At 39.1% G+C, this 25,617-nt stretch overlaps 1 protein-coding gene across 8 annotated transcripts in view; it reads left to right on the forward strand.

The window, feature by feature from the left end:
* The window catches only part of Pde3b (phosphodiesterase 3B), a 155,514-nt gene that overhangs the window by 83,666 nt on the left and 46,231 nt on the right, over nucleotides 1-25,617 (forward strand). For all 8 annotated transcript variants that reach the window (XR_015620795.1, XM_087551579.1, NM_017229.2 and 5 more), the window contains 4 exon segments: nucleotides 1,284-1,334; nucleotides 3,398-3,646; nucleotides 6,338-6,477; nucleotides 10,350-10,456. Coding sequence is in view for 7 of the 8 variants with exons in the window: in XM_087551579.1 (XP_087407705.1) it covers nucleotides 1,284-1,334; nucleotides 3,398-3,646; nucleotides 6,338-6,477; nucleotides 10,350-10,456 (547 nt within the window). In the remaining variant the exon portion in view is untranslated.

Genomic DNA, 25,617 nt, shown 5'->3' on the forward strand with positions numbered 1-25,617 from the left:
CTGGCTTCTCAGAAGACACTGTGAACTTAAGCTTGGCCACTGGACTTATCATAGCCTACCAAAGATGTGTTTAAAAAACAAAAACAAACAAAACAAGGGGATTCTTAAAGCCAACCCCCTCCCACATATAGCTGGATACATCCACATGTAACAAGAAAGAAGAGACCATGTCTGCAGAAAATGGCCTTAGTGATATATAACACGAACCAGTCATTAAAACAAGTCTTAAAAAAGATTTTTGAAAGCCCAAGGATAAGAAACAATATAAGTAGTGAAGTGTAGAGAACATTTTAGGATTTAAAACAAAATTTAATATTAGGCCAATTCAAAATTAGGGTTCAAAGCCTTATAGAAAATGGCAATTATAAGGAATTAGTTAAGCCAAAAGAAGAACTTACTTATTAACTCAAAACAGTTCATAGAAATAGATTGTCATGGCCACGATAGCTCAGTCACTTCAGGTTAACCCTGGTTTGTTGAATGCAGAGACTCCTGTATTACACAAGCCAGGTAGGCAGAAAGCCTTCTAGGAAGAAGCAGAGAAAGCAAGGCTGGGCTGTGAGTTATACCAGTCGTCTTGAAAGAAACAAAAGCAGGCACTACTTGTCCATGTACTGAAAGGAGTATACTTTGATTCTTGTAAACAGTTTCCTTAAATACAATTTAGCCCAGGACACAAGAAATTCTGGAAGTTTGTCTGTACAAGAAATAGCTCCACATACAGACTCCAGCTTAAGATTATGACGACCCTTTTGGGGTGGGTGTGGTGTGTCTACAGTAAATTTTTCTTACATTTTCAGTGAAACACTTGGATCTGTTTTTCCTTTTTTATGATATTTTTATATTTACTTCCGTGAATGTGTTGGTCTGTATGTGTGCCATGTGCATGCAATGCCCATGGAGTCCAGAGCTGAGCATTGGATCTCCTAGAATTGGAGTTACAGGCAGTTGTGAGCCGCCTGATGGGGGTGCTGGGATTTGGTTCTGGGTTGATCTGTGAGAGCAGCGAGTGCCCTTAACCTCTGAGCCATCTTTCCAGCCAAATAATAAATGTTTGAAGGTTAATATAAATTGCTGTAGTGCTTTTGTTCTGAAAATGGTTTAGTTTTCAGATTGCTCAGTTGTAGAGTATATAAATTAATGAAGTAATCTATAAATATTATTTTTATTCTTGTCTCTCCATTCCATTTCTGATATCGAAGCTGTCGTAGGATCTTTGGTGGAGAGCTGCAGCTTGCCTCTGTGTGTTTGTTCATGGTCTGTAACCCAGTGCTCTTTTACAGATGATTCTCTGGGACTGGGACTTGAAGCAGTGGTGTAAACCTCATTACCAGGTGAGTACGAACAATACCAATGCCTGTCAAAATTAGGATTTCTGTATAATAAAATGCTCTTTATCTGAGCTAAGTTAACCAGAATCTTCATAGAAATAAATTTGTAAAAGTTTATTAAATGTGAAAGAAAAAGAAAATAAAAAATTATACTTTATGTAAAAGTACTTTTAATAAAATCATGGACCAAAATTAACTAATATCTTTTTAGTAAAGATGAGTTAATTTATTTTTTATTATTTATTTATGTATTGGTTTTGGTTTGTTTTTTGGTGTGGAACACTGATGTACAAAGGGAGAGAAACTGATTTTAGGTGATATACGAAACACTGAATCAACTGGTAGAACATTTTATTAGGGAAACAAAATGCTCTAATTTATTTCTGAAAAATACTTCTTACAGATTTTTAACATATGTACAGAAAACTGTACAGTTCAGTGGATTTCCACAGGTTAAACCTTCTGTTTGACTAGCACCTATGTGAAAGCAAAGAGCGTTACTGGGGCCTCAGAACCTCACCCCACTGTACTCCAGTGAGAATCCCTGTTTTGACTTCTAGTAACTGTTCCTTGTTTTCACACTTTATACATGTGTGTATAAATGGAGATGGGATAAGTTAAGTTCATATTTGTCATGTAAGTATTATATATCATTATCAGAAAATGAAAATAAGAATATGAGGAGAAAGAGAAAAATAACTTAGAAATACATGCTATTGTGTTTTATACTAACTGATAATTTTTTCATTTTGGTAGATCTTTTTGAATTACTAATGTTTACATATATAATCTACTCTATAAATTTGCATTTAATATGGCATTTTGAAACATGTTTTTTCCCAGTGAGAGGGACCATAAGTATTTAATTATCTGTTATAGGAATTTGAGTCATCATTAGCTTTATTACACTAGTTCTCTCAACACCAACTTAAAAAATGAATGTTCCTTTGAATGGATGATTTTTGTTTTGTATTTAAATGTTTTTATTTTATTATTTTTTTGTGTTCTGGCTATATGTATGCCTGTGCACCCTGTGCAACTTTCAAAGACAAGAGGAGGGTGTCTGGACTTACAGACGGCTGTGAGCCGCCATGCGGGTGCTAGGAAGTGAAGCAGCCCCTCTGGAAGAGCGTCAGTGCTTTAACTGTGCAGTCATCACTCCGCCCTCTGATGTTTTGTTTCTGTTTTTCATCATGACACAGATATTTGTTGCCTAATTTTCTTTATTAAAATGTTTATATCTTACTGTGTACTATTGAACTAGTCTAGTCTCTTATTGAGATGAAGAGGAGAAAACGGGGAGAGGATCTGAGTGAGGAGGTACTGGGAGGGGGGCTGATATTGGGATGTAAAGTGAATTAATTAATTAATTAAAAATAAAGTGGAAGCACAACTATCATGGGAATAAAGGGAACCACTGGAAGGTAGATGGGAGGATTATGGGAAGGGAAATATACCCCACATACAGTATTTTCTCATACCGAAGAATTAACATTCCCAATCTGTCTTAGGGCATCTCTGATCATTCTTACATAATAATTTCAGAGGTGCTTAATACTTTATTTTATTGAAATTACATAACATGAGCTCACATCTTTTTTTAGTTCTGATATGTAGAAAGATAGTATTTCAACCAGTTCTTTGTGGAAAGCAGTATTACTCTCAAATTATTTCCAATAAGAGAGACTAGTTGGTGTCAGACCAACTCTGGCCTAAAACTGGAAAAGCTGAATTAAATACTACAGCATACATTCAAGGCAACACAGCATAACCAAGTATTCAGAGCATGAAAGGGCAAAGACTCATAGTTCAGGGAGAAATAGGAGTGGATGCAGAACAAGCAGTAGACGTGCTTTCTCCTCAGCCCCTTTGGACGACTGCTGCAGCACGTACAGAACGCCGTGCTCTGGAAATTCAGTGAGGCACACATGTTGTGCAGTACCTTAGTCTAAGGCCCGCCACCACCTGCAGGAGATGGCCTGTGGCTGCCTACTATTGGAGTTTTCTTTCTAGTGTTAAACTTTCTGTGTAACAAATAACGTATTTTTCCTTTTTTTATTTTTTAGAATTCTGGAGGTGGAAATGGAGTTGATCTTTCAGTGCTAAATGAAGCTCGCAATATGGTGTCAGACCTTCTGATTGACCCAAGCCTTCCCCCACAAGTCATTTCTTCTTTGCGGAGTATCAGTAGCTTGATGGGTGCTTTCTCAGGTTCCTGTAGGCCAAAGATTAATTCTTTCACACCATTTCCTGGATTTTATCCCTGTTCTGAAGTAGAAGATCCAGTAGAGAAAGGCGATCGAAAACTTCACAAGGTTAAAATACATTAATCATCTAGCCTTATTTATCTTATTTAATGATTCATTTTTATTAAAATATTTCTCTAAGTGTTATATAACACATCATTTCTTTTCCAGGGATCAGCTTCTTTTATATAATGCTGCTTTATGGACAGTTATGAATGATAGCAATTCTGTACTCACTTTTCAGTCATTTCTTCCCAGGGCTGAGGATTGACCCCAAGGCCTTACATATATGCTGGGCAAATGTAATGCTTCTAGCACTTTTTATTTCAAGTATCACTGTTATACTTAGCAGTAACAATTTATATGTTAAGGATGATTTGAAATCATTATAGTAGGAAGTAGAAAGCAGCAATGAACTTAATTCTAGGCTTATATAAAAGAGATCATAATCTCTTTTCATTTGTAGATTTAGTCGAACCAAGAACAATGGCTACTATTATAATATATCATTATTACTTAATGATTTTTACAGATTTAAAACCCTGATTCTTTTTACTTCCTGGCATTTTTATAACTCAGTGAGCACTGGCTTTTCCATAATTAGATATGGAGTTAATTTTGTCTTGTAATTAAAAATAAGACTTATTTTAGAAATTAAGACATATAGGATATGTTAACTTGGTACATATTATTAGCTTGTTTATTGTGCTGTTATCTATTGTTAAATTGTGACACCTCTCTAGTATCTTAAATCATAAGCTTTAAAGCTAAAAATGTTTTCGGGATTATTGTAATTCAGTTGCTAAAAACTTAACCAAGAAAAGATAAGTTATTTTTTAAAGATTGTACTAGTTTATACAGAATCTAGAAAAGGGAAATATGAAGTTTTTGAGTTAATTTGATTCTGTCAGGTCTCAATATTAGGGTTTATAAATGTTGAAAAATTAAGCAAGGACAGTTACAGACTTTAAAACTTCTTATCATCTGGGTCATAGATAGTTAGTTGATGCTTCTGCTTTTAAAACGTCTAGCAAATAGTGCCCATATTCACTAGCGATCAGTTCACAATGAATCAATATTCCTGTGACTTTTTTAGTACACCACATAATTACAAGCACCCCAAGGGGATGAGAGTAATTAACAAAATAATTCCTAAGTTATTCTTGAGTTTTTACCCAATATGTTTTTCTTTTTCATTTCCCACTCACATTTATTTGTCTAAGGTAGTGATTTTTAAATAGATAGTTCTTTAAAGTTGTAATCATTAGCAACTGGATGGTGTCCTGCAGCTGCAGCACTAGGGAGATGGACACTGGGGACTGGGCTGCATACTAAGACTGTGCCCAAAATGTTAAAAAAGAAAACAAAATATTGTAATCAAAAAAAGCCCACTGAAAACATTATTATGCTGTTGTATTTAGAACAGAAAAGTTTTCTTATAGACTTAAAAAACACTTTAAACATGGTATTAATTAAGCAGAATGTCTAAGTAGCTCATTTCCTAAGCTTTGTAGTTAATTATAGTAATTTAGAGTGCTGGAATCTGCTGATGTAATTCATTTAAAAACCAGGAAGTAACAATCTTGCCTTTTCTTTGTGTTCTTTAAACTCCGTATTAGAATTTCATATCTAATTTGTCTCTGATTTTGGAAAAGCATATAAACACAAAGATTTATTTTAAATCAGAAAAGAATCTCAGAATTTGTGAAAAAATAATGAGTAAAAGGAATGGGGATAGGGACAAATGACTCTTTTTTTTCATTAATTTATTTATTCACTTTATATCCGATCGAAGCCCTCCCCCTCCCAGTCCTATACTCACTAGTTCCTCTCCCCAATACTCCTCCCCTCCTCCTCAGAGAAGGGGAAGTTCCCTATGGGTACCAGCCTGCCCTGGTGCATCAAGCCCCAGCAGTACTAAGCATGTTCTCTCACACTGAGGCTCTAAGAGTCTGACCAGCTAGGGGAAGGGGATCCAAAGGCAGGCAACAGGGGACAGATAACTCAGTAGAAACGTTCTTTACATATATTACAAACTAAGAAAGATTATTTGAACCTAAGTCAAAGTAAACAAGGGTTATAGTGCATCTAACTTACCACCAACTTTTGCAGAATCAGTGTTGTTGTGAAAACATAGAGTATTTAGCTTTCTGATATTATTGTAGTGTCTCTAGTGGGGAAATGTATAAAGTAGACATTATATTAGATGTATATCATGGGCACATTTATTTAAAATAATTTAAGAAAAGTATTATTTCCTTTAAATGTTTAGCTCTATTGAGAATTTACTCAAAAATTACAGTAAAATAGTATTTAAGATGCTCTGCACTTAATTTAATCATTAATTTTTAAATGTAACTGAGAACCTGGAGTTTTTCCACATTAGCTATCGTGTACTTATTTACCTTTTGCTGAAAATATAAAAAGTTGTGACTGCCCTGGGCCCTACCTTGTACTCTGAAGTAGATTTTTAGTGTCAGTCTTCCATGACCATTTTTAAAGATTTTTTTCACTTTTGATACTATGAATAAAATGTAAAAATTAAAAAGTGTAGTTTGTCATAAGAGCTCAGGAGCTTTTTGATCAAGAAAAAATAAATAGTTAACAATATCAAATGTGGAGTTTGGAAATGGAAGTATAAAGTTGGATGGTTTTCAGAGTGAAGCTTGTTTTACCTGTACTCATTATATTGATTTTGATGTGCCAGTATATGTAACATATTAAAGGATGATAATTTAGCTGTTTTGAATTATTTGACAGGGGTTGAGTAGCAAACCCAGTTTCCCGACTGCACAGCTGAGGAGGAGCTCAGGAGCGTCAGGATTGCTGACCAGTGAGCACCACTCACGGTGGGATCGCAGCGGTGGCAAAAGGCCTTACCAAGAACTCAGTGTTTCAAGGTAAAACTGACTACCTTTGCAACATGAAGCATCCCCTCTCTCTTCTTATTTTGACAAAGTTTGAAATAGTCTTAAAATCAAGAAAGAACTGTTGCAGAATTTTTAGGATAACATAGGTAGTAATTCTTAAATGTGGTAAAGTCTGAGAAGGCCTCAAATACAGAGACTATACTGAGACCTCTAGCTAGTGCTTTAGTTCTTGTCTCTGTCAATGACAAAGTATTGGAAGGTAACGATAAGGCGGAGAAATACTACTCGAGCGGTGAATGCAGGCCTCTAAAGACAGAGCAGCACTATGGCTAGCTTGATGGGCAAGTTTAACTCGAGGAAGTATTGTTCAAAGTATTCCAGAGTAAAGAAAAAAAATCAGAGAATTCCAGAGATTGTTGGAGTCTCCTTTGGAATAGGGTTACTACTTTTTCTGTCTTTATGTGGGTTTTCAGATGCATGGTGGGAGCAGACAGTTCTGGGTTACCTCTTGTTTTTATTAAGCCTGTGTAGCCTACCTTATCAATAGTAGTTATAATCAAGAAACTATTAAAGATAAGGTAACAACTTATCAAAGTTTAGGTCAGCTGGGTACAGAGGATGTTGGAACCTTTTAAAACCATGTCCATGAGATGGGTTCAGTTCTCAATAGTTCTCAGTGTTCCTAATGCTGTGACCCTTTAATACGTTCCTCATGTTGTGTTGACCCCCTTGCCCACCTACAACCATAACATTATTTTTGTTGCTACTTCTTAATAGTTTTGCTACAGTTATGAATCATAGTGTGAAGGTGTTTTCTGATGGTCTTAGGTGACCTTTGTGAAAGGATCATTTGACTCCCAGAAGTTTGTGACCCACAGGTTGAGAACCACTGGCGTAGGGCAACTAAAGTCAACTTAGCGTACTGTATTCTTGGATCCTTGTAGCCTCTTTTGCAAAGACTCAAACCTAGAGCACTCTCACATGCTAGGCGCTCTTTCTGCTATTATGGTGGGCCGTCTTTCAGATTATGGAAGTAGTCACTCATCCATTGTGTAGTAAAAGACAAATCATATACTCCAGACTTACCATAGTTGCTAGTTTAAGGTAGCAAGAATGTTCCAAATTCTGTGCCTGCTTAAACAAGACTATGCACACATTCTATAATCCCTTGAGAACTTGAAATGAAATACTGCCAAATCAGGAATCACAGTTAAACGAGGCTGGGAAAATAGAGGAACTAAAATTTTATGAATAATAATAAACAACCATTTCCCCAAACACAGAGGATTTGATTCTTAAATCTTTTGAAAGCCATGAAAGATACTGATGGTTTTGTGTGTGTGTGGGGTAGAAACTTCTTTTCAGTCAGTTATGTAGGTTAGTAGAAGTGGAATGAATGGAAATTCCAGGTTAGGCCACACTGTCTTACTACTGAGCAGGCGTCAAGCTAAACTGTTAAAATTACACATTTGAAACAGCAGATGGCAGGATTGGTACATAGCTATTCATATGTTAAACTTTATGTTAAGATTTATATGTGAAATATACTCAGATGATTATAATTTCCATTCTTTTATGGGTTGTTAACTTGAATTTTGTTGTTTGATCAAAATAATTTCTTTCTCATAAAACTTTAATATATAGAACAGTAGAGTGAAGTATGAATATTTTATAGAACAGAAGAATGAGAAGCAGTAAAAATTTTGTCTTGAATATAGTGATGATAGTTGTTTTTCTTAAAAGAAGGTATGACACAGACCAATAGGAACTAGGAAAGGGGAAGTGAGCTATAGACTTAGGAGTCTTTGCCATAGGAAGGGAGGAAAGAAGGAAGGGAGGGAAGGGGATGGATGGATCATCTTGAAAATACCTAGTTGAAAGCCACTACCTAAAGACTATACATGGACTGACCCTGGACTCTGACCCCATAGGTAGCAATGAATATCCTAGTAAGAGCACCAGTGGAAGGGGAAGCCCTGGGTCCTGCTAAGACTGAACCCCCAGTGAACTAGATTGTTGTGGGGAGGGCGGCAATGGGGGGAGGATGGGGAGGGGAACACCCATAAAGAAGGGGAGGGGGAGGGACTAGGGGGATGTTTGACCGGAAACCGGGAAAGGGAATAACACTTGAAATGTAAATAAATACTCAAGTTAATAAAAAAAAAAAAGAGAAAATACCTAGTTGAGTTTAAGTTTTTGTTTTTATTCTTCACATTTTCAGTATGGCAATATATTTTCAGTTAAAAATGTTTGCCATATTAAATTCGACTCATTTGTATCTAAGTGCTGCCTCAGATAATTATAAGAAAAAATGGTCTAGATAAATGTTCACCTTCAATTGAGAAGCGTTTATGATGTACACAGACTCTCTGGACTCAGTTAACATATTCAGATAGACTCATATTTTTCATCAAAGATTTAGAAAATTGGCCAAAAAAGTAATCAGTTTTATGATATATGTCTCCTTTAAATATATATATTAAATGTGAAATATAATTTTTCTAGAATACAGAAGCTGGAGTTTCTCCATAATAAATTTCCAAATGTTCTTTATACATAGTTGGGACACCATAATGTATTGTCTAGTTTTATATAATTTTGACACAAGCTGGGGTCATCTTGGGAGAGGAACCTCAGTTCCATCAGGCATCTTAGGCAAAGCTCGTGGGCATTTTCTTGATTACTGATTAATGTGTGAGGGCCCAGATCACGGTGGACTGTGCCACCCCTGGCCTGATTGGTTCTGGGGACAATAAGTTGGCAAAATCCTGCAGGGCAGGCATTGAGCCCTGATCCTTCAAGGCCTCTGCCTCCAGGCTCCTGCCTTGAGTTCCTTCTATGACTTCCATCAGTGATGGAGTATGACCTAATAATTATAAGCTGATATAAATCAACCCTTTCCTCTCCAAGTTGCTTTTGCTCATGGCATTCAATCACAGCAATAGAAACCATAACTGAGACAGCCAAGAATATGTAAAACAGCAACGACCGCCACACTTTTCTAATACAAGTCTCTGGATCCATGCCTGCAGACAGGTATTTTATACCTCACTGTCGAGGTTGTGGCCTTTAGCGACCTGTGGATATCAAACATTTGGACTGTGTCTAATATGACACTAAATCATTGAATTTTGAGTGACAGTATATGTTTGAGGTCACATCTGGAGACAATCCACAGAAGAGAGTAGGCCAGTAAATATATAAATTAAAGAAGATATAACAACCATGTGTTTCATATACTTTGCAACAGATATTATATATTTTACATATTATGTATTTATGTGATTAAATACGGGTAGTGAAAGCCCTAGAACCTACAGTAAATATTTCAATTCTATAAAACACCTAGGTTAATGATAGTTTTTCTGAGGAAGGAGAACAGAAAATAAGAAAAGCTTTATCTTAGGCCAGTGGTTTTCAGTGAGAACTTTGGATCAGCAAACCTGCATCATCTGAAACCTTGTTAGAAAACCATATTAACCTGGCCTATTCCAAGACTTATCAAATTGGAAACTGGAGATGGAACCAGAATCTGTTTATAGAAGCCTTCCAGGTGATAATTTACCTTCAGAATGATAAATGAACTACGCCTGCTGGGCTGAACCTGATCCATCGTGTTTTGTGAAAAGCGCCATGAGGAAACTCACTTATACCAGTTTAGAGTATTCACAGGCTTCCTAGCTACTGTGGCAACATTGAGAAATTACGAACAGGAAAGTCATATAAAGCATATATTATTTTGCCCTTTTAATAGAAAAGCTTTACTGGATCTCGTCTAGGTCTGACACAGAAGTCCTATGTTGGAGTGTAGAAGTACTAATTTGCTAATGGATTTGCTAAGAGAAAATAGAAAGGAAGGGAATTTTTATGATCTAAAAATTTTTCCTTTTTCTTTTTTTTAGTCATGGATGCCACCTAAATGGGCCTTTTAGTTCAAATCTTATGACAATTCCAAAGCAGAGGTCATCATCTGTGTCGCTGACGCACCATGCAGGTCTGAGAAGAGCTGGTAAGAGATCATCCTGTTTTACAAAAAGTCTTAGTGTTGTACAGGCTGACTACACCCTCGGAATCCTTCCACCCCAGCCTTTTGAGTAGTTAGAACTTAGGTGTGCATCATCCTGTCTATCTTACAGATGGCTCTTCTTAACTAAGCCATGGAGCCCTCAAGCCATACAGTAATGTAATACTTTTCCTTGCACAAAGTTTGAATGTCATATACTGTATTAGCATGAATAAGCCATTTGTGTCAACTACTACTATGTTCATTTGTGAGTTCACTCAATAAACAGATTTTCCTCATCTACGTACTATATACTTTGATAGACATTAGCATTTGGATAGAACATAAAGAATTATTTTACTGACTTGATATAGGTGCAGATCCAGAACAAGAGAAATTTGTTTAGGAGAGTGTATTGATTTTATAAAATGATAATTGTGGTAAAATATTTAGTATGAGGGTAGAAAATTCCCTGCCTATAACCTGACAAGTCATTCTAACAGTGTTTCTCAACCTTTCTTTCTATTTTTGTTTTTTTCTTTTATTGGATTTATTTATTATTATTATTTTTAACTTGAGTATTTCTTATTTACATTTCGAGTGTTATTCCCTTTCCCGGTTTACGGGCCAACATCCCCCAACCCCTACCCTCCCCCCTTTTTTTTGGTTCTTATTTTCGGAGCTGGGGACCGAACCCAGGGCCTTGCGCTTCCTAGGTAAGCGCTCTACCACTGAGCTAAATCCCCAGCCCCCCTTCCCTTCTTTATGGGTGTTCCCCTCCCCATCCTCCCCCCATTGCCGCCCTCCCCCCAACAATCACGTTCAGTCTTAGCAGGACCCAGGGCTTCCCCTTCCACTGGTGCTCTTACTAGGATATTCATTGCTACCTATGAGGTCAGAGTCCAGGGTCAGTCCATGTATAGTCTTTAGGTAGTGGCTTAGTCCCTGGAAGCTCTGGTTGCTTGGCATTGTTGTTCATATGGGGTCTCGAGCCCCTTCAAGCTCTTCCAATTCTTTCTCTGATTCCTTCAATGGGGGTCCTGTTCTCAGTTCAGTGGTTTGCTGCTGGCATTCGCCTCTGTATTTGCTGTATTCTGGCTGTGTCTCTCAGGAGAGATCTACATCCGGCTCCTGTCTGCCTGCACTTCTTTGCTTCATCCATCTTGTCTAATTGGGTGGCTGTATATGTATGGGCCACATGTGGGGCAGGCTCTGAATGGGTGTTCCTTCTGTCTCTGTTTTAATCTTTGCCTCTCAATTTCCTGCCAAGGGTATTCTTGTTCCCCTTTTAAAGAAGGAGTGAAGCATTCACATTTTGATCATCCGTCTTGAGTTTCATTTGTTCTAGGCATCTAGGGTAATTCAAGCATTTGGGCTAATAGCCACTTATCAATGAGTGCATACCATGTGTGTTTTTCTGTGATTGGGTTACCTCACTCAGGATGATATTTTCTAGTTCCAACCATTTGCCTATGAATTTCATAAAGTCATTGTTTTTGATAGCTGAATAATATTCCATTGTGTAGATGTACCACATTTTCTGTATCCATTCCTCTGTTGAAGGGCATCTGGGTTCTTTCCAGCTTCTGGCTATTATAAATAAGGCTGCTACGAACATAGTGGAGCATGTGTCTTTGTTATATGTTGGAGCATCTTTTGGGTATATGCCCAAGAGAGGTATAGCTGGGTCCTCAGGTTAGTGTAATGTTCAATTTTCTGAGGAACCTTCAGACTGATTTCCAGAATGGTTGTATCAGTCTGCAATCCCACCAACAATGGAGGAGTGTTCCTCTTTCTCCACATCCTCGCCAGCATTTGCTGTCACCTGAGTTTTTGATCTTAGCCATTCTCACTGGTGTGAGGTGAAATCTCAGGGTTGTTTTGATTTGCATTTCCCTTATGACTAAAGATGTTGAACATTTCTTTAGGTGTTTCTCAGCCATTCGGCATTCCTCAGCTGTGAATTCTTTGTTTAGTTCTGGACACCATTTTTTAATAGGGTTATTTGTCTCCCTGCAGTCTAACTTCTTGAGTTCTTTGTATATTTTGGATATAAGGCCTCTATCTGTTGTAGGATTGGTAAATATCTTTTCCCAATCTGTTGGTTGCCGTTTTGTCCTAACCACAGTGTCCTTTGCCTTACAGAAGCTTTGCAGTTTTATGAGATCCCATTTGTTGATTCTTGATCTTAGAGCATAAGCCATTGCTGTTTTGTTCAGGAAATTTTCTCTAGTGCCCATGTATTCGAGATGCTGCCCTAGTTTTTCTTCTATTAGTTTGAGTGTATCTGGTTTGATGTAGAGGTCCTTGATCCACTTGGACTTAAGCTTTGTACAGGGTGATAAGGATGGATCGATCTGCATTCTTCTACATGTTGCCCTCCAGTTGAACCAGCACCATTTGCTGAAAATGCTATCTTTTTTCCATTTGATGGTTTTGGCTCCTTTGTCAAAAATCAAGTGACCATAGGTGTGTGGGTTCATTTCTGGGTCTTTAATTCTGTTCCATTGGTCTATCTGTCTGTCTCTGTACCAATACCATGCAGTTTTTATCACTATTGCTCTGTAATACTGCTTGAGTTCAGGGATAGTGATTCCCCCTGAAGTCCTTTTATTGTTGAGGATAGCTTTAGCTATCCTGGGTTTTTTGTTACTCCAGATGAATTTGCAAACTGTTCTGTCTAATTCTTTGAAGAAATGGATTGGTATTTTGATGGGGATTGCATTGAATCTGTAGATCGCTTTTGGTAAAATGGCCATTTTTACTATATTAATCCTGCCAATCCATGAGCATGGGAGATCTTTCCATCTTCTGAGGTCTTCAATTTCCTTCTTCAGAGTCTTGAAGTTCTTATTGTACAGATCTTTTACTTGCTTGGTTAAAGTCACACCGAGGTACTTTATATTATTTGGGTCTATTATGAAGGGTATCGTTTCCCTAATTTCTTTCTCGGCTTGTTTCTCTTTTGTGTAGAGGAAGGCTACTGATTTATTTGAGTTAATTTTATACCCAGCCACTTTGCTGAAGTTGTCTATCAGCTTTAGTAGTTCTCTGGTGGAACTTTTGGGATCACTTAAATATACTATCATATCATCTGCAAATAGTGATATTTTGACTTCTTCTTTTCCGATCTGTATCCCCTTGACCTCCTTTTGTTGTCTGATTGCTCTGGCTAGAACTTCAAGAACTATAGTGAATAACTAGGGAGAGAGTGGGCAGTCTTGTCTAGTCCCTGATTTTAGTGGGATTGCTTCAAGTTTCTCTCCATTTAGTTTAATGTTAGCAACTGGTTTGCTGTATATGGCTTTTACTATGTTTAGGTATGGCCCTTGAATTCCTATTCTTTCCAGGACTTTAATCATGAAGGGGTGTTGAATTTTGTCAAATGCTTTCTCAGCATCTAATGAAATGATCATGTGGTTTTGTTCTTTCAGTTTGTTTATATAATGGATCACGTTGATGGTTTTCCGTATATTAACCCATCCCTGCATGCCTGGGATGAAGCCTACTTGATCATGGTGGATGATTGTTTTGATGTGCTCTTGGATTCGGTTTGCCAGAATTTTATTGAGTATTTTTGCATCGATATTCATAAGGGAAATTGGTCTGAAGTTCTCTTTCTTTGTTGGGTCTTTGTGTGGTTTAGGCATAAGAGTAATTGTGGCTTCTTAGAAGGAATTCAGTAGTGCTCCATCTGTTTCAATTTTGTGGAATAGTTTGGATAGTATTGGTATGAGGTCTTCTATGAAGGTCTGATAAAATTCTGCACTAAACCCGTCTGGACCTGGGCTCTTTTTGGTTGGGAGACCTTTAGTGACTGCTTCTATTTCCTTAGGAGTTATGGGTTTGTTTAACTGGTTTATCTGTTCCTGATTTAACTTCAGTACCTGGTATCTGTCTAGGAAATTGTCCATTTCCTGCAGATTTTCAAGTTTTGTTGAATATAGGCTTTTATAGTAAGATCTGATGATTTTTTGAATTTCCTCTGAATCTGTAGTTATGTCTCCCTTTTCATTTCTGATTTTGTTAATTTGGACACACTCTGTGTCCTCTCGTTAGTCTGGCTAAGGGTTTATCTATCTTGTTGATTATCTCAAAGAACCAGCTTTTGGTTCTCTTGATTCTTTCTATGGTCCTTTTTGTTTCTACTTGGTTGATTTCAACTCTGAGTTTGATTATTTCCTGCCTTCTACTCCTCCTGGGTGTATTTGCTTCTTTTTGTTCTAGAGCTTTTAGGTGTGCTGTCAAGCTGGTGACATATGCTCTTTCCTGTTTCTTTCTGCAGGCACTCAGACCTATGTGTTTTCCTCTTAGCACATTTCTCAACCTTTCTAATGCTGTCCTCATGTTGTGATAACCCTCAACTATAAAATTATTTCATTGTAATTTTGCTATTGTGAATTGTAATGTAAATATTTGATATGCAGGACATCTGATTTGCCAACCCCAAAGGGATCGCTGCCCAGAGGTTCAGAACTGCTTCTCTACTGATTTCTGAGAACTAATTTCTGTTAAAGATTCTAGCAATGGGGAAATATCTTGGTAAGGACCTCAGTTGAGTCCCTGCGTGGTAGTCCACTGGAAAGGCAAAAGCAGGATGATCCCTGGGGCTCACAGGCCATCCAGCCTGGTCTATGTGGCTGGTCTCAGGTCAGTGACAGACCTGGCATTAAAGGGGTTGGAGGTGGGAAACTCCTGAGGAACAATACAAGAGGTGGTTTTTAGCCTTCATATGCGTACACACATATATTCCAATACACAAACACATGCACATACAGAGGCATGCACATACAGGCACACCAACATACATGAATAACACATAAGTAAACAAAAAAATCCAAGATTAGATAATCTAAAACTTCGTTGATGAAGATATTTTAAAAATATAACATAGTGAATGATCGTGATGGCTGCCAGTTAGGAACACTGGTTTCTCTTACAGGAGACCTGGGTTGGATTTGTAGCCCCCACGTAACAAATTATAACTCCATGTAACTTCAGTTGGAGGGAATCTGATCCTCTCTTCTGGCCTCATGGGAACATGAAGCACACAAATAGTACGCAAATATATTTGCAGGTAAAACATTCATGCACATAAAATAAAAGTTAAAAGCATTAAAAAATACTGTAGAGGATTATCAAAGACTATCCAGCATTCTTCCATAAAAATTCTTTTATGCATGTTAAGATGTAAATATGAAAAAGCAGTAAAATGTTATGGCTAGTCAAGAGAAATAGGAATTAGAAACAGGAGATTTACATATGATACTGGATTTAACATTTATGTTTACATTTCAAATGTTATTCTCTTTCCTGGTTTCTGTCCATAAGCCCACTATCTCATTCCCCTCCCCCTTCTTCTATAATGATGTTCTCCCTCCCCAACCACCTCCTCTTCCTGCCTCCATGCCCTGACATTCCCCTACGTCCAGCCTTGGCAGAACAAAGGGCTTCTTCTCCCATTGGTGCCCAACAAGGCCATCCTCTGCTACATATGGAACTGAGGCATGGGTCTGTCCATGTGTACTCTTTGGATGGTGGTTTAGTCCCTGGGAGCTCTTGTTGGTTGGTATTGTTCTTATGGAGTTGCAAGCTCTTTCAGTCTTTTCTCTAACTCCTCCAATGGGGACCCTGTTCTCAGTTCAATGGTTGGCTGCGAGGGTCCACCTCCATATTTGTCATGCTTTGGCAGAGCCTCTCAGGAGACAGCTATATCAAGCTCCTGTCAGCATGTACTTCTTGGTTTCACCAATAGTGTCTGGGTTTGGTAGCTATATGTATATTGGCTGGATCCCCAGTTGGTGCAGACTCTGAATGGCCATTCCTTCAGTCTCTGATCCAAACTTTGTCTCCATATCTCCTACTATGAATATTTTATTCCCCCTTTGAAGAAGGCCTGAAGTATCCACACTTTGGTCGTCCTTCTTTTTGAGCTTCATGTGGTCTGTGGATTGTATCTTCGGTAATTTGAGCTTTTGGGCTAATATCCACTTATCAGTGACTGCATACCATGTGTATTTTGTTGTTGTTTTTTGTTTGTTTGTTTTTGTGATTGGGTTACTTCACTCAGGATATTTTCTAGTTCCATTTGCCTATGAATTTCATAAAGTCGTTGTTTTTGATAGCTGAGTAATATTCCATTGTGTAGATGTACCACATTTTCTGTATCCATTCCTCTGTTGAAGGGCATCTGGGTTCTTTCCAGCTTCTGGCTATTATAAATAAGGCTGCAATGAACATAGTGGAGCACGTGTCTTTTTTATATGTTGGGGCATCTTTTGGGTATATGCCCAAGAGAGGTATAGCTGGATCCTCAGGCAGTTCAATGTCCAATTTTCTGAGGATCCTCCAGACTGATTTCCAGAATGGTTGTACCAGTCTGCAATCCCACCAACATTGGAGGAGTGTTCCTCTTTCTCCACATCCTCGCCAGCATCTGTTGTCCCCTGAGTTTTTGATCTTAGCCATTCTCACTGGTGTGAGGTGAAATCTCAGGGTTGTTTTGATTTGCATTTCCCTTATGACTAGAGATGTTGAACATTTCTTTAGGTGTTTCTCAGCCATTCGGCATTCCTCAGCTGTGAATTCTTTGTTTAGCTCTGAACCCCATTTTTTAATAGGGTTATTTGTCTCCCTGCGGTCTAACTTCTTGAGTTCTTTGTATATTTTGGATATAAGGCCTCTATCTGTTGTAGGATTGGTAAATATCTTTTCCCAATCTGTTGGTTGCCGTTTTGTCCTAACCACAGTGTCCTTTGCCTTACAGAAGCTTTGCAGTTTTATGAGATCCCATTTGTCGATTCTTGATCTTAGAGCGTAAGCCATTGGTGTTTTGTTTAGGAAATTTTTTCCAGTGCCCATGTGTTCCAGATGCTTCCCTAGTTTTTCTTCTGTTAGTTTGAGTGTGTCTGGTTTGATGTGGAGGTCCTTGATCCACTTGGACTTAAGCTTTGTACAGGGTGATAAGCATGGATCGATCTGCATTCTTCTAAATGTTGACCTCCAGTTGAACCAGCACCATTTGCTGAAAATGCTATCTTTTTTCCATTTGATGGTTTTGGCTCCTTTGTCAAAAATCAAGTGACCATAGGTGTGTGGGTTCATTTCTGGGTCTTCAATTCTATTCCATTGCTCTATCTCTCTGTCTCTGTACCAATACCATGCAGTTTTTATCACTATTGCTCTGTAATACTGCTTGAGTTCAGGGATAGTGATTCCCCCTGAAGTCCTTTTATTGTTGAGGATACTTTAGCTATCCTGGGTTTTTTGTTATTCCAGATGAATTTGCAAATTGTTCTGTCTAACTCTTTGAAGAATTTAATTGGTATTTTGATGGGGATTGCATTGAATCTGTAGATCGCTTTTGGTAAAGTGGCCATTTTTACTATATTAATCCTGCCAATCCATGAGCATGGGAGATCTTTCCATCTTCTGAGGTCTTCTTCAGTGTCTTGAAGTTCTTATTGTACAGATCTTTTACTTGCTTTGTTAAAGTAACAAGGAGGTACTTTATATTATTTGGGTCTATTATGAAGGGTGTCGTTTCCCTAATTTCTTTCTCGGCTTGTTTCTCTTTTGTATAGAGGAAGGCAACCGATTTATTTGAGTTAGGTTTATACCCAGCCACTTTGCTGAAGTTGTTTATCAGCTTTAGTAGTTCTCTGGTGGAACTTTTGGGATCACTTAAATATACTATCATATCATCTGCAAATAGTGATATTTTGACTTCTTCTTTTCTGATCTGTATCCCCTTGACCTCCTTTTGTTGTCTGATTGCTCTGGCTAGAACTTCAAGAACTATATTGAATAAGTAGGGAGAGAGTGGGCAGCCTTGTCTAGTCCCTGATTTTATTGGGGTTGCTTCAAGTTTCTCTCCATTTAGTTTAATGTTAGCAACTGGTTTGCTGTATATGGCTTTTACTGTGTTCAGGTATGGGCCTTGAATTCCTATTCTTTCCAGGACTTTAGTCATGAAGGGCTGTTGAATTTTGTCAAATGGTTTCTCAGCATCTAATGAAATGATCATGTGGTTTTGTTCTTTCAGTTTGTTTATATAATGGATCACGTTGATGGTTTTCCGTATATTAAACCATCCCTGCATGCCTGGGATGAAGCCTACTTGGTCATGGTGGATGATTGTTTTGATGTGCTCTTGGATTTGGTTTGCCAGAATTTTGTTGATTATTTTTGCGTCGATATTCATAAGGGAAATTGGTCTGAAGTTCTCTTTCTTTGTTGGGTCTTTGTGTGGTTTAGGTATAAGAGTAATTGTGGCTTCGTAGAAGGTATTCGGTAGTGATCCATCTGTTTCAATTTTGTGGAATAGTTTGGACAATATTGGTATGAGGTCTTCTATGAAGGTTTGATAGAATTCTGCACTAAACCCGTCTGGACCTGGGCTCTTTTTGGTTGGGAGACCTTTAATGACTGCTTCTATTTCCTTAGGAGTTATGGGTTTGTTTAACTGGTTTATCTGTTCCTGATTTAACTTCAGTACCTGGTATCTGTCTAGGAAATTGTCCATTTCCTGCAGATTTTCAAGTTTTGTTGAATATAGGCTTTTATAGTAAGATCTGATGATTTTTTGAATTTCCTCTGAATCTGTTGTTATGTCTCCCTTTTCATTTCTGATTTTGTTAATGTGGACGCACTCTCTGTGTCCTCTTGTTAGTCTGGCTAAGGGTTTATCTATCTTGTTGATTTTCTCAAAGAACCAACTTTTGGTTCTGTTGATTCTTTCTATGGTCCTTTTTGTTTCTACTTGGTTGATTTCAGCTCTGAGTTTGATTATTTCCTGCCTTCTACTCCTCCTGGGTGTATTTGCTTCTTTTTGTTCTAGAGCTTTTAGGTGTGCTGTCAAGCTGCTGACATATGCTCTTTCTTGTTTCTGTCTGCAGGCACTCAGTGCTATGAGCTTTCCTCTTAGCACAGCTTTCATTGTGTCCCATAAGTTTGGGTATGTTGTACCTTCATTTTCATTAAATTCTAAAATGTTTTTAATTTCTTTCTTTATTTCTTCCTTGACCAGGTTATCATTGGGTAGAGCATTGTTCAATTTCCAAGTATATGTGGGCATTCTTCCTTGATTGTTATTGAAGACCAGTTTTAGGCCATGGTGGTCCGATAGCACGCATGGGATTATTTCTATCTTTCTGTACCTGTTGAGGCCCGTTTTTTGACCAATTATATGGTCAATTTTGGAGAAAGTACCATGAGGAGCTGAGAAGAAGGTATATCCTTTTGCTTTAGGATAGAATGTTCTATAAATATCCATTAAGTCCATTTGGCTCATGACTTCTCTTAGTCTGTCTACATCTCTGTTTAATTTCTGTTTCCATGATCTGTCCATTGAAGAGAGTGGGGTGTTGAAATCTCCCACTATTATTTTGTGAGGTGCAATGTGTGTTTTGAGCTTTAGTAAGGTTTCTTTTACATATGTAGGTGCCCTTGTATTTGGGGCATAGATATTTAGGATTGAGAGTTCATCTTGGTGGATTTTTCCTTTGATGAATATGAAGTGTCCTTCCTTATCTTTTTTGATGACTTTTAGTTGAAAATTGATTTTATTTGATATTAGAATGGCTACTCCAGCTTGCTTCTTCTGACCATTTGCTTGGAAAATTGTTTTCCAGCCTTTCACTCTGAGGTAATGTCTGTCTTTGTCTCTGAGGTGTGTTTCCTGTAGGCAGCAGAATGCAGGGTCCTCGTTGCGTATCCAGTTTGTTAATCTATGTCTTTTTATTGGGGAGTTGAGGCCATTGATGTCGAGAGATATTAAGGAATAGTGATTATTGCTTCCCGTTATATTCATATTTGGATGTGAGGTTATGTTTGTGTGCTTTCATTCTCTTTGTTTTGTTGCCAAGACGATTAGTTTCTTGCTTCTTCTAGGGTATAGCTTGCCTCCTTATGTTGGGCTTTACCTTTTATTATCCTTTGTAGTGCTGGATTTGTAGAAAGATATTGTGTAAATTTGTTTTTGTCATGGAATATCTTGGTTTCTCCATCTATGTTAATTGAGAGTTTTGCAGGATACAGTAACCTTGGCTGGCATTTGTGTTCTCTTAGGGTCTGTATAACATCAGTCCAGGATCTTCTGGCCTTCATAGTTTCTGGCGAGAAGTCTGGTGTGATTCTGATAGGTCTGCCTTTATATGTTACTTGACCTTTTTCCCTTACTGCTTTTAATATTCTTTCTTTATTTTGTGCGTTTGGTGTTTTGACTATTATGTGACGGGAGGTGTTTCTTTTCTGGTCCAATCTATTTGGAGTTCTGTAGGCTTCTTTTATGTCTATGGGTATCTCTTTTTTTAGGTTAGGGAAGTTTTCTTCTATGATTTTGTTGAAGATATTTACTGGTCCTTTGAGCTGGGAGTCTTCACTCTCTTCTATACCTATTATCCTTAGGTTTGATCTTCTCATTGAGTCCTGGAATTCCTGTATGTTTTGGACCAGTAGCTTTTTCCGCTTTACATTATCTTTGACAGTTGAGTCAATGATTTCTATGAATCTTCTGCTCCTGAGATTCTCTCTTCCATCTCTTGTATTCTGTTGGTGAAGCTTGTATCTACAGCTCCTTGTCTCTTCTTTTGGTTTTCTATATCCACGGTTGTTTCCATGTGTTCTTTCTTGATTGCTTCTATTTCCATTTTTAATTCCTTCAACTGTTTGATTGTGTTTTCCTGGAATTCTTTCAGGGATTTTTGTGACTCCTCTCTATGGGCTTCTACTTGTTTATTTATGTTTTCCTGGAATTCTTTCAGGCATTTTTGCAATTCCTCTCTGTAGACTTCTACTTGTTTATTCATGTTTTCCTGTGTTTCTCTAAGGGAGTTCTTTACGTCTTTCTTGAAGTCCTCCAGCATCATGATCAAATATTATTTTGAAAGTAGATCTTGCTTTTCTGGTGTGTTTGGACATTCCATGTTTGTTTTGGTGGGAGAATTTGGCTCCGATGATGCCATGTAGTCTTGGTTTCTGTTGCTTGGGTTCCTGCGCTTGCCTCTCGCCATCAGATTATCTCTAGTGTTACTTTGTTCTGCTATTTCTGACAGTGGCTAGACTGTCCCTATAAGCCTGTGTGTCAGGAGTGCTGTAGACCTGTTTTACTGTTTTCTTTCAGCCAGTTATGGGGACAGAGTGTTCTGCTTTCGTGCGTGTAGTTTTTCCTCTCTACAGGTCTTCAGCTGTTCCTGTGGGCCTGTGTCTTGAGTTCACCAGGCAGGTTTCTTGCAGCATACAAGTTGGTCTTACCTGTGGTCCCGAGGCTCAAGTTTGCTCGCGGGGTTCCGCCCATGGGCTCTCTGCGGTGGCAGCAACCAGGAAGACCTGTGCCGCCCCTTCTGGGAGCTTCAGTGCACCAGGGTTCCAGATGGCCTTTGGTTTTTTCCTCTGGCGTCCGAGATGCGTGTGCAGAGAGCAGTCTCTTCTGGTTTCCCAGGCTTGTCTGCCTCTCTGAATGTTTAGCTCTCCCTCCCACGGGATTTGGGTGCAGAGAACTGTTTATCCGGTCTGTTTCCTTCAGGTTCCTGCGGTGTCTCGGGCAGGGGCCCTGCCGCTCCTGGGCCCTCCCCCACGGGAGCCCAGAGGCCTTATACAGTTTCCTCTTGTGCCAGGGATGTGGGCAGGGGTGGGCAGTGTTGGTGGTCTCTTCCGCTGTGCAGCCTCAGGAGTGCCCACCTGACCAGGCGGTGAGGTCTCTTTCCCACGGGGTCTGGGAGCAGAGAGCTGCTGCGGGTCGGGATCCGCGGGTGTGGGACTTCCAGTAAACACAGGACGTGCCCGGTCCTAGAGGAATTCTGCCTCTGTGTGTCCCGATTTCACCAGGCAGCTTTCTTGCAACAGACAAGTTGGTCTTACCTGTGGTCCCGAGGCTCAAGTTTGTTCGCGGGTTGCTGCCCACGGGCTCTCTGCGGCGGCAGCAACCAGGAAGGCCTGTGCCGCCCCTTCCGGGAGCTTCAGTGCACCAGGGTTCCAGATGGCCTTTGGTGTTTTCCTCTGGCGTCCGAGATGTATGTACAGAGAGCAGTCTCTTCTGGTTTCCCAGGCTTGTCTGCCTCTCTGAAGGTTTAGCTCTCCCTCCCACGGGATTTGGGTGCAGAGAACTGTTTATCCGGTCTGTTTCCTTCAGGTTCCGGCGGTGTCTCAGGCAGGGGTCCTGTCGCTCCTGGGCCCTCCCCCACAGGAGGTTGCCTGTCTTTCGATACAATGACCCCACATGACTGTGACAAAATGATCTAGGGTGAACTCTTAATCTTTCAAAGAGGCCAGCCATATATTGGGAGAAGCACCCTTTTTAATGGTGGTCATAGCCTGGTAAACAACCACTTTGTGTCTGGCATGTTCTCTTTTTAAACGGCCAATAAGCCAGAGACATACTCCGCGTCCCAGGAGGACAATAGCTCCCCGGGACAAACATGCCCACCCACTCCTTGAAAAGGGAGAAGCATTGGTAATCCATGAGGTCAAATCTTCAATTGTGATGGGGTCCAACCTAGTGCTGTTGAGGACAGCATTCTGCATCAGCAATTGTCTTGATAGTTGCTCTGCTTTCATGGACCAGTTTCCTTTCAGATAATTCGAGATTTCTTTGCTCTGTTGAGAATGCTGAGAAAAGTTAGTTTGCAAAGGAGTAATGCATAAACCTCTAAGGGAGGAAACACAAGACAGCTGTGTCATATGATACAGTGCTTCAATTTGTTCTTGAACTAAATCTATCCTTTGATTGGCTAATAGAAGGCCAGATGCCAAATGGGTATTAAATTCTTCCTGTATCTCTAGCGCCACTGCAGTTCTTTCTACAATCTGATTAACAATCTCAGCCGTCTGTATTTGATTGGTCATAGCGATTGCAGCTGTGGTAGCTGCGGCAGCAGACAGCACAATGGCTGAAATTATGGCTGCCGTAATTCCAAAATCTCTTTTGGCTCTCAGCAAATTAAGAATAGGAAAGCTATCCGGGTTTGCCTCCACTGGGATTGGCACAAAGGAGGGAATCTTAACCATCACTGCGGTGTCATTGGTGTCATCCCAGCATTCAGCTAAATAGCAGACTACATCAGAGCTATTACAATTTAAAACACCATTGCTGACGTTAGTGCTTATCAGAAAGAAAAAGGGTGATCTAACACATACTGAAGTACTAGTGGCAGTATTATTTGCCAAGAGGTTATTATATTGAATATTGGTCAACCTGGTATCATTTTTTCTGGTAGCTGAAACATTATACAGCACAAAGTTCTCACCCATCAACCTAGCAAAGGGGGTCAGGGATTTATATGCCCCTTGCTCATTGGACAGCACCCATTGAAACCAAGGCCAGAGATTATGCTTGTCAGTCTTATTCTCAAAACAGTAGAATTGCTATGAACTGACATGGGTACTGGCCAGGATCTGGCAATAGCCCACAGGGTGAGCGAATTAACCTGTATTACCATTCCCAATAGTAATAGTAGGGTTCGTAGTCTCATCTTCAGGAAGAGCAGAAGGCAATTTTCGAGTCAAACGCTCAGGTACCCAAATTGGATTTTCTTGATTCTGCGGAAAAACACAAATCGCTCCCCTAGATCTCAAAATCACGGGATCTGGGCCACGCCATTCATCAGTTAAGACATCCTTCCACTTTACTTCTGCATTAGTTATAGGTGTAGTAGTAGCATGGTGATCCATGGCAGAGCAGCCATGTGCATCCAAAATTAAGAAATTTAGAGTAAAAAGAGCTAAAGAAAGTTGTTCTTTTGGTGTTCGGCTGCTGGCAATTCCTTCTTTTTGTTTTTTTTATAAACTCTTTTAAGGTACGATGTACTCTTTCCACAATTCCTTGACCCTGGGGATTATATGGTAATCCTGTAGTATGTTTGACCTGCATTGTCTGGCAAAATGCCTGAAAGGACTTAGCAGTGTAGGCAGGCCCGTTGTCTATCTTGAGATTATCAGGCTTTCCCCAGGCTGCCCATACCTCTAAGCAATGGCTAATGGCATTACAAGCCTTTTCACCAGTCATCAGAGTAGCGTGTATAATACCAGAACAGGTATCAACAGAAACATGAGCATATTTTAAATTTCCAAATTGAGATATGTGTGTGACATCCATCTGCCAAAGTTTTAGCGGGATCAGACCATGAGGGTTAATCCCCACATGAGGAGGGTGGTGAAATTGAACACAATTTTGGCAACTTAACACCACATCACGAGCTGTAGCCCTAGAGATGTTAAATTTTTGTTGAAGAGTAAAAGCAGGAACATGAAACTTTTGATGAAATTCTCTAGCAAGATCAACTGGAGCGGCATGAAAAATAAACTCTCTATGAGTACTAGCATCCACCAGGGCGTTATTACTTGTCATGGGACCAGGCAAATTAGTATGGGCTCGAATATGTTGTATAAAAAATTTATTTTTTCTGGCCCAAATCAAATTTTGTAATTCTAAAAGAATTTGACATACAGTACTAGTCGACCGAATTGGCCCTGCAATTTCAAGTGAGCGCACCGCATTAACTACATAAGCAGAGTCAGAAATTAAATTAAAAGAATCATGAAATCTTTTGAAAACTTCCAGTACAATTTTACATTCTGTAATTTGGGGGGGGTGCTTAGACTATATTGAATTAATACTGCTTCTTGAGAATCAACCATATAGGCACCTACACCTGTTTTGGAGCCATCTGTATAAATATCTAACGCTCCAGACAAAGACTCTGAGGCAGTGATCTTAGGAAAGATCACTGGATGTTCAGTAAAAAATTGTAGCCAAGGATCCTTAGGATAATGATTGTCAAACTCTCTACCAAAACTACAGCGTAATATGGCCCAATCATCTATCAAGGCACACAATGTTTCTATCTGAGCTGTAGTATATGGTATAATAATTTTCTTGGGTAAAATACCAAAATGCTGAATGCAAGATTTAACGGCTAACACAGCAAGCTGTGCAATGGCAGAAGGGTAATATTCAAGGGTCTTATTAGGAGAAATATGGGGATAAATCCAAAGAAGTGGTTCCTGTAGGCTGACGAAAGGTTCTCAGTATACACAAAGGCAGATCTTCCTTTTCCTTGTACCTTCTTAGCATTGCCTTTTCTAGTCTTTCTTCTACTTTCCTCAAGGATAATCGTGCTTCCTTAATTAAAACACGGGGTGAAGTAAGCTGAGAATCCCCTTTCAGGATC

This window comes from Rattus norvegicus, chromosome 1, assembly GCF_021556685.1.
Source record: "Rattus norvegicus strain SHRSP/BbbUtx chromosome 1, alternate assembly SHRSP_T2T, whole genome shotgun sequence".
Classification (NCBI taxonomy): domain Eukaryota; kingdom Metazoa; phylum Chordata; class Mammalia; order Rodentia; family Muridae; genus Rattus; species Rattus norvegicus.